The sequence below is a fragment of the Ipomoea triloba genome, chromosome 15 (genome assembly GCF_003576645.1).
Source record: "Ipomoea triloba cultivar NCNSP0323 chromosome 15, ASM357664v1".
Taxonomy (NCBI): Eukaryota; Viridiplantae; Streptophyta; class Magnoliopsida; order Solanales; family Convolvulaceae; genus Ipomoea; species Ipomoea triloba.
The window spans coordinates 1,285,257-1,295,370 of record NC_044930.1 but is presented as its reverse complement, the minus strand read 5'-3'; the positions used below and the strand labels follow the sequence as shown (position 1 = coordinate 1,295,370).

At 35.6% G+C, this 10,114-nt stretch overlaps 1 protein-coding gene across 1 annotated transcript; it reads right to left on the bottom strand.

The window, feature by feature from the left end:
• Positions 1–3,364: 3,364 nt before the first annotated feature.
• Positions 3,365–5,372, bottom strand: LOC116006764 (aluminum-activated malate transporter 8-like). Its single transcript, XM_031247253.1, has 5 exons — positions 5,135–5,372; positions 4,896–5,036; positions 4,475–4,747; positions 4,260–4,369; positions 3,365–4,000 (listed from the first exon to the last, which is right to left on the bottom strand). Exons 1-5 carry the CDS (start codon positions 5,370–5,372, stop codon positions 3,365–3,367), a joined length of 1,398 nt encoding a protein of 465 aa, XP_031103113.1.
• Positions 5,373–10,114: the final 4,742 nt, after the last annotated feature.

Genomic DNA, 10,114 nt, shown 5'->3' with positions numbered 1-10,114 from the left:
GCGATTTCTAAAGGGCTCATTAGATGAGATTAAATCATTTAATTTCTAGTCATTACTTGTGTGACTGTGTGAGAGTGGATCGTTTCGTTCACGCTTTATTTAAGTTTGTTGTTTTTTTTTGAGGGAAAAGCAACCTTCATTAATGAACGAAAAGACCATGAATACAATCAGGTGGAGCATCACTCCAGTATTCCGGATCAACAGACAAGTTAACTCTAACACTTCTTGCCAATCTATGAGCCCAACTATTAATATCACGCTTTACAAACGTAACCACAACATGTTCACAACTTCGCATGAGCTCCAAAATTGATCGAACCACCACTCCCAAGTACGTCGTGTCGCATTGTTTTTGTTTGAGTTTGGCCACCATTACCATACAGTCCGTTTCAACAATGAACCTCTGAGTAGGCATGTTATCCATTATCCAAGTTAACACTTCCTTGATCGCCATTGCCTCTGCGACCTGCGGATTATTTATGCAATTTAAAGTCCCACGACTCGCAGCAACAAACTGTTTATCATGATCACAAACAATAAAACCAAAACCCACCTTTCCCTCCTCCGGAAACAATGCAGCATCGACATTCACCTTCATCATTCCTATCGGAGGCGGCATCCATGCACTAGGTGATGAGTCCACAATCTGCATGTCATTTTGAACATTCTGACCGCCCCATGCACTCCTCTCATTCCACCTCTTCATCTTTGCCATTACTGCATTAAAAACAGCAGTAGTATCCCATAATTCCCCATGCCAAATTAGATTGTTTCTAGCCAACCAAATCCCATCAATAAACCAAGCTACCAGTTCAATGGTTTGGGCCATACCTTCAAATACTTGCTGCATCCAACGCTGAAAGCCATCATTGCCCATAGGAGGAAGATCGCCTGGAAATAGAGCCCACACACCGCCAACACAGTGACAGAATTGAAATAGATGCTCCATAGACTCGTTCTGCTCACCACACAACGCACAAACGTTTACCAGCTCCACCCTTCTCCTGGCTAATGCACCCCTGGTTGGCAATATGCCATGAACACAACGCCAAAGTAAATGGGCTAACCTTGGCGGCACGTCGATCTTCCATATTTTGGCCCAGTGTGTAAACGGCGTATCAAACTGCACCATTTGTTTTTCGCTCTGCAACAATCTGTACGCCCCTCTAACTCTATACAATCCACTATCATCCCACCTCCAATACCATTCATCCTCAGTTCGTACCTCAGCTAATGGCATCCGAGATATAACCTCGGCATCCCTCTCAGTTAATATTTCTCGTATCAACTCCAAGTCCCATACAGTCCGGTCATGTTTAATAAGCTCAGCGACCTTCATATCAACCATCCTATTTGATGGTATAGCTTCAACAAATGGATTGTCACGGTCGAAAAGCCACGGTTGCCACCATACACTAGTTTGGAAACCATTTCCAACCCTCCTACCAAGGCCCCTCATGATCACATGCTTCGCCGCCATAATACTCCTCCACGCATAACTTGGGTTGCGACCCACACACGCATCTAAGAAAGACCCATGCCTGAAATACTTCGCTTTTAGCAAAGTGGCCACTAAAGAGTTTGGATTTGTCAGAACCCGCCACCCTTGCTTACCGAGCATTGCAAGGTTGAAATCACGCAAACACTTAAATCCCAACCCACCTGCCGCCTTGTGAGCACACAGTTTCTCCCACCGTAACCAATGCAGGCCAGTGCCTCCCCTCCCGTGTCGCCACCAGAACCGAGCAAATGAACCTTCCAACTGTCTGCATAAATTCTGAGGCAGCAAGTAAACCCCCATAGTGTAGGTGGGCAATGCCTGTGCCACAGTCTTAATCAATATTTCTTTCCCGGCCTTTGACAAGAGACTCTTATGCCACCCACCTACACGAGCAGCAACCTTAGCCTGCACAAATGAAAAAACCTCAGACCGATTGCGACCAATATACGATGGCAATCCAAGGTATTTCCCAAAATCAGCAGTCTCTCTCACCCCTAGTATGCCCAGCGTCTCCTCCCTCACTCCTTCAGGCGTATTCCTGCTATAGGTTACATTAGATTTCTGGAAATTAACCATCTGACCTGAAGCGTGCTCATACTCCTCCAAACAACCTTTAATTACCTCAGCCTCCCTTCTATTCGCCTTAAAAAAGAGCAAACTATCATCTGCAAAGAACAAATGAGTTATAGATGGGGCTCCTCGGGCAATCCTGCAACCATGAATTCGTCCGCTGCTCTCAGCCTCCTTCAATAGAAATGAATTAGTTTGTTTGTTTTTGTCTTTTCTATTGTATGAAAATCGTAGATGGTTGACGATTTTGTTTGGCATATCTAACTAATTAAAAAGCTAATTGAGAGGGTCTGTTGACAAGAATCGAAATCGAGACCTTTAGATAAAAGAATCATGTTTCACCCACTCCCCTCCCTTTTCAGGACAATATGTGTATATTTTTAAGTGTACAAATTGTTGTACTTTTTTTTTGAACAACAAATTGTTGTACTTAGTGTATATATCAGACAAAGTTGACTTATAAATGTGCACTGGCCATAATATAATATGTTAACACTTATCCTCGTTTGATATTTTTATGGCTATATCCCCCTTATGGCCTTATATTCATGATAAATTATTTATTTTGTACAGAATGTACATCTAAAATGGTTGTCATTGCATCTCCATATATTCATGAATAAAATAGTTGACATCGCCCATATATATGGCCATATATTCATGACTAATTAGTTACCATTTGTAGGCTGTACTGCTTTTTTCAAAGTGTACAGAATTTTATATTGCATACTTATCATTTTTAGAATTAATATTACCTCTTTGATATATACGAAACATAAAAGGGGGAATAAGCATTTTTAACTAAATAAATAAATACAAAGTAAATAAATATTTGGGTACAAAAATTTACATTTTCTGCGTGTATCTTAATAAAGGAAAGAAGAAGAAATCATCTCAAATGGTATGAAGGATGAAAAATTATCATTAGGACCCTATTTATAACCGTGCACTAACAGAATTTTTAACAAAGGACTAAAGCATAAAAAGTCATTTAGGATATTGGGTATTAACTCAAAATAAAATTAAAAAGTATTTATGAATATAGTGTTTTTCACTTTTTCCAATTCGAATTATTTTATATTTTCTTATAAATATTTTCACATTTTCACCCCACTCATCTATATTTTTTGCTTCTACCCTAACTATCAGGTAATTTATCAAAAAACATTCCATTATAATTTATAATGTACTTTGTAGTTAAACGTGTTTAATATTTTGTTATGGACATTTCCATTTAAACTTCGCATCCACTTAGGTAATTTTCTGGATCCGCCATGCATAAAAGTTGTCAAGTTATTCCACGTAATTTTGATGATGCGTATAATCTATGGTAATAGCCACCACTTCAACCTTGTTCTCTTCACTAACGGGTCTTATAGTTCCGCTGTGGAGCAACTGTTGTTGCGGCGGTTCCTGCTGCTCTTCCGGCGCCGGCGAGGGAGATTTCTCCTTTGGTTTCTTGAAACCCGCTTTTTCCGACAGATCCTCGACGGATTTGGAGATCTTATCGACGCAATCAACGATGTGGATCAGTATAGACGTAACGGCAGCGCAAGGTATGATCTGGAAGAGCAGCTCCGTCGACAATGACGAGCTTCGAATCAGGACTTTGAGATCATTAATGGCGGCTCGGGAGTTTCGTAGGTGGTCTTGGATTGCCGGGGACGGATGTTCCATGGTTTTGATGGTTAATGATATAGCTTTCAAAGCGTGGGTGGATTGGAAGCACATTCTTGTGCATGGCTCTTCAATTTTGCTCTTAAAAGTTAATAATGTGGCCTCATCATCGTCTGTAGTGTTGAAGTAGCTGCTGAGAGCTTGAAGATGGGAAGCACATTCCCTGGTAAGACCTCCAACTTTCAAGTATTCCTCCCATGGATGACCAAACGTGAACTTTCCATGACCAAATTCCCACCATGCAAAAACTGCCTGTATGCGTAAAACAACATTTTTATAATTATGATTTGTGCATTTTATGATCGATGTCCGATGTTCGTGCAATTGCTGATAACTAATTCTGCATTTAAAAACTCTTTCTTCAAATGCACTGTCAAGTATTACCAAATGTACACCAGACATATGCTAACTACCACTTCTTTCTTTGAATGCATATATAGATGAAAAGATTAGCTTATACGTTCTCACAAGAGAGTAGAAGTTCTCATTTGAACTTGATTTAATTTCTCACCAAAGAATCTTCAGTGGCTTTAGAATTGAATGCAGATTTATAGTCTTGAAGGAATGCCTCCATGCCACCTCCTTCACCTTCAAGAACCCTAAAATATGCACTTCCAAACCCTGAGAATGAAGTCAGATCAGAGCACAAATCAAACACAATATATTTTAATTTGATATTAAATAAACATAAAATTAAAGATTTTAATTAGCATATGTTTAGGTAACCTTCTAAGGATTTTCCAAGGTTTTCAATATTTGCAGCAATGAGGTCCTGAAGATCTTCTCCGGCCCATGCAGGGCATACAAGCACGGAAATGAGTAAGCATGTCACGCCACCGATGGCCACCGTGGACAGCCGTTGATGAGCAAACTGTATAATCTGCTCCGTCCGGTAGCCGGAGACGGCTACCATACTGAAGGTGAGGATGAATATGACAACTCCATAGTCATACTTAGTCTTGATACCGGGAAAAAATCTGGTGAATGATAATATAGCAGCTGCATATATATGTGATAAAGTGGAATTGAAACCAAATGGTCATTAACATATACTTTTAGGGACTGACAATTAATGATCTTAATAAAAAAAATTAAAGTTAGCCTTTCTGAACCATTAGTTAATATAAATTGTGAGATCAGACAGTACCTAGGATGTAAACAAGGATTCCAAGAACGACAGGTTCGGCTTTGTCGCCAGAAAGGTCACCCAAATACTTAGCTCCAACACCCATGGCAGCGGCTAAGAGAGTTGCAGAAGCCCTATTCAGGCCTTTGGATAAGGTGGCACCTAAGAGAAATTAAAGGGTAAATTCAAAAACCAAGAATTATAATATGTTTGTTTCTGAAGCATATAGGAATGAAGGTTGAAACAACAATGAAACTGACCAACAGTGAATTCAAAGACGGCCATGACAGTCAAAAGAGCCCAGATTCCATATTGCCCAAACCCTTCATAGAGAGGATTGTAATAATAGAACAAAGAGTTGAGCGTAAGAGCTACTCCCACTTTAGCTGAATGTACGATTCTTCTTGGGTCGTCCCTCCCAATTTTCTCTACATTCTTGGCAATCCCCACCATCTTATCCTTCATTTTCCCCTGAACAAATGATGAATCAATCCTCATTGATCAATGAACTTTCTTAAGCAATACAGTGAATAACTTAGAGGAGAGGATAGACTATATATGTATAGGAAAGCCAAAATACTACAAGCTCTTACTAATATAATATTATTACTAATAAGTGGAAGGTGCGATTTAATAAGTTGTAAATATAATATAATCGCCAAAGTTAAAAGATAACCCTGGCCCAACCAATAAGCAATGTGGTCATATGGATTACTTAAGTCCTTTTGAGATATATGGTTTTGGACTGATAGATGTATATCAACTCACAATGCGGACTAATGGTGATATTATCGTAACTATTATGGTGCATTTGGATTTTAAAATAACTTAATATTACATTTGCAGATAGTGATAGTGCATTTGGGATTAATAATAGTGTATTAAAGTGTGTGTGCTATGAGAACATCCCTAACAATGACACAAATTGGGATTTTCAGGCTTTTTGGAAAATAAGGTCGAAGAAAGAGAGAGTAGAAGAGATAAGAGAGGATACATTGAAAAAAAAAGTGTTTTTTTTGTGAGCTTTGCTTATTCCCAAATGGCACTTAAAAAAAAATATTTATGGTTTTCAAATTCTTTCTTTCTCTTCTTCTTCTTGTTCTTCTTCCTCTCTTGATCTCTCTCTCTCTTTCTCTCTCTTTCTCTTGATCTCTCTCTCTCTTTCTCTCTCTTTATATATGGATTACCGTGTGATTGGGTGTGTCAGGTGCAGTTGTGGAGTGTGATTGGGTGTGTCAGGTGCATTGGGCAGTTGTGGAGTGTGATTGGGTGTACGTGCACCGGTGTGTGGAGTGTGATTGGGTGTACGTGCACCGGTGTGTCAGGTGCAGTTGTTGGGTGTGTCAGGTACAGTTGTAGGATGAGATGAGAGCCATTGATTTTGTCAAGATCAACGTCCAGGATTACTGAAAATTTAAAAGGAAAAAAAATAGTGGTGGCATTTTGGTCTTTTTACATATTGGTCAAAACTTAAGATGTATGGTTTTCCTTCTTTAAGGTGCATGTTGAGAACTTAAGGTGTGTTTTTGGTGAAACTTAAAATGCGTCGATCTAAAGTTTTAGGTGTGTTGTTTGCCTTCTTAAGGTGTGTGATTTATGTGCTCAAAGTGCATCAATTGTTAAAACTTAAGGTGCTCTAGTCTAAAGCTTTAGGTACATTGTTTTACTTCTTAATGTGCATGGTTTTCCTTCTTAAGGTTATAATGCGCCATTTTAAAACTTTAGGTGCGTAGTTTGTGTTTTTAAGGTGCTTTGTTTATATGCTTAAGGTGCATTGTTTGTGTACTTAAGGTGTGTCATTTTAATGCCTAATGTTAGGTGTATCAATTCTATACTTAAGGTGCGTCTGTGTTATCCACACTTCCATGAGAAAAGTTATCTTCGCACCATATATATATCACACACACACACACATATATATATATATAACAAAAATGTTATTTAGAATTAATATTTAAAAACTTAAAAAAATAAAGAGAAGTAATTACACTTTCCTTTTGAAACATTATACAAATTTATAATTTTAACTTTTTCTACATATAAATACAATGAAGTGATGACTAAAAAAATCGAGAGCACAGGTCTTCACCGATCCAGCGTGCAAAGAGAAATCCTTGGAGCTGATTGAACCCTTGACCTTTGGTTGGGACAGCTGACCTGGATTGAACCCTTTGACCTTTGGTTAATGATAGATGGGTCACTTCTACAATTTTACTCAACCACACCCCAAGTTAATTTTATGGTAATATAAATAAAGAATAATTTTTTCAGCATTAATTACTATAGTTATTAGGTCATTTTTTAAAATAGTTTCCTAATAAATTTGTATCAAATTGATTTCAAAACTAATATATAAAAATCATACATTTCAAGATTTTCTTACCTTACCTAAGATTTTTAGCCACATACTAAAAAACTGAGTTAAATTAACTTAATTATGTGAATTTTATCTATAAATTTATGTAAATATGTACTTGATTAGAGATTATATTAACTATACAAAAGTTTAATTTTAATTTTGTATGCTATGAAAAAAGATACTTGACCAAATATATAAAAGTCCAATTATATTATTATATTATATATTTTAGCATCTTTTCTATTTTTTTAAATTTAAATTCACAATAACAATTTTTCCGATAAAACACTAATATATATAATAATGCTCGCTCAACAATTTTTAATAAATTTTTAAATATATAAATTTTATTACCTAATTTCAAATTAAATTGTAAATAATTTTAGTAAAATACTCCATATAAGTCATAATAACTCATAATATTATATATATATATATATATATATATATATATATATGGCCATCATCTCTTAGTCGTCTTAGTGAGACTTGCCTAGTTGTTAGGATCATTAAAACCAAGATGAACGGTATTGTTGTTGTATGTTTTACCACCATCATCAAAAGAACAAATTTCTAATAGCATGACAACTTTTCAAGTTATGTTGTTAGAAATTCCAAACCCAAATTCAAAGAACAAATGCATCTTAAGGTGGTTTGTAACTCTGTAAGGGACAACAAAAAAGAGTAAGATCCGCTTTAACTTTTCTAATGGACAGATTACGTATCTAAATATCATAATTCATAAATAAGATAATCACCATGATCAAGTTTAATAATATCATTCTAATCGAAATCAACCATAACATACATTGACAACAATTAATCCACTACGATCTTGGGGTGCTTGGGATGTCTAAGTATATGAATTCATAAAAAATTTTACGAACAAATTTAAATCGTATAAGAGATTTTACCGATAATTTCAATACAAAATCAATCACCAGATCCCTTGACAATTTGCAATAATTCTCCATTTTCAGGTCGAGATTGAGTCTCAAAGATCAACAATTCAACGCTAGCAATGGGGGAAGGATGTGCCTCCAATCGTCAATATACAGTACTCGATCTACAACAATCTCGTAGTGGCGAACTGGAGAATGATGACGGCAATAGATATATATATATATATATATATATTGAAAATGACGGCAATAGATATATATGACAACACTGAATAGGGTTGAATAGGGTTGAAGACTTGTATTTGAGTGTGTGTAAGTATGTGTATATATATATAATACGCAGTATTTTGGATCAAGCCCGATAAGCTGTCTAATCTTAGCCTCTTATTGTTAATTGAAGGCACTACTAAATTGAACGCAAGTAAAGCCCATTTTCAGGCCCATAATTAGAGAAAATTAATTTTTGTACTTTTTTCCTATGAATTATTTTCAAATAAAAATTCTTATAAGATTACTCATTAATGTTTACCACATCCGATAGTTTGATTTAGAAAGCAAAATATGAGAGTTATATAGTTAAACTACTCAAGAATCTGACCCAAATCTCATACATATTCAACTTTTTTCACTAAGCCAAAAATTGGTCCAAGAATTCCTTCTCATCTAACACAGCATGTTAACCTATGATCTACTCTAATATCAACGGTTAAATTGAGCACTTACCGTTATGTCAAAATATATAATTAATACCAAACACACAATTTTATTTCATTATACATGAGTAACAATCAACTTCACGTTTCAATAACAAGATGCTAATAATTTCTGCCTCCCAAACCTCCGTCCAACAACATTAGCATATACGGAACGGAGTATATATTTTCCACATGATTTAAATTAGAAACATGTTAAAAACAAGTCATAAATTAACCTTTCTAGAACTATATGAATCCATCTTTTACAACAATTCATTAGTCAAAGCACTGGAAGGGTGAATATAATGTGCATCTTCAATCTGCACTGCAAGAATCGGAATGAGAATGAAGAATTGAATTCATATTAATTAGGAAAAATCGAAATGAGAATGAAGAATTGAATTCATATTAATTAGGAAAATAAATATGCGTGAATTGAATCATTATTTGACCAATTAATAACATTATGGTCAAGTGTGGCGGCAGTTGGGAGGAATGATGTTAGCATATTACACCTATTAAGATTGGATGTTCCATAAGAATAATATCATATCATTGTCATGGTTTAAAGAATCGTTAGGCGCTCCTCGAGTGTCTGGGGTGCCTAGGCGACAATTAATTGGCGCCTAGATGTGATTTTTGCAACACTGATCATAATACGTATTTTATAGTGAACTTTTTTAAAAAATGCATTGAACAATTAAAAAAATCATTAATTTATGATTTTAATATGAAACAAATATGGTTAATGTGCAAATGGATGCAATAATATAATGGAGAGGGGAAAAAATTGTCATGTTTGAAACAATTGAGGGTATAATGTATAGACATAAATAATTCATACAATGAGTTAATTATTGACATATGATATGATTTAAGAAAAAAAAACACGGTTTTCCCTATAATCTTTAGTTAAGGACCACCGATAATTAAGTATGACATTAATGCAACATTTTTCTAATATAATTATATATTAAGAATTAAAGTGGCGTATGTATAAGCCTAACTAAGCCATTAGGTTAAAGAGTTTGGTGGAAAAAAAAAAAAAAAAAGGAACTAGGGTATGTTTGGTGCGTACATGGGAATCGGAATCGAAATGAGTATAAAATACTTGGTAATAGTAATGGGTGTTGGTGAAAATATTTTGCATGTTTAGTAGTAGGGTGGAATGTGATTTGATTATTAATAGTTGAGGAAGAGGATCGAAGGAAGAAGAGAAATGAAACCCTTATTTTATTAGGGAATGAGTTTTGTAATTAATGCGGTAATCAAAACCTATACTAG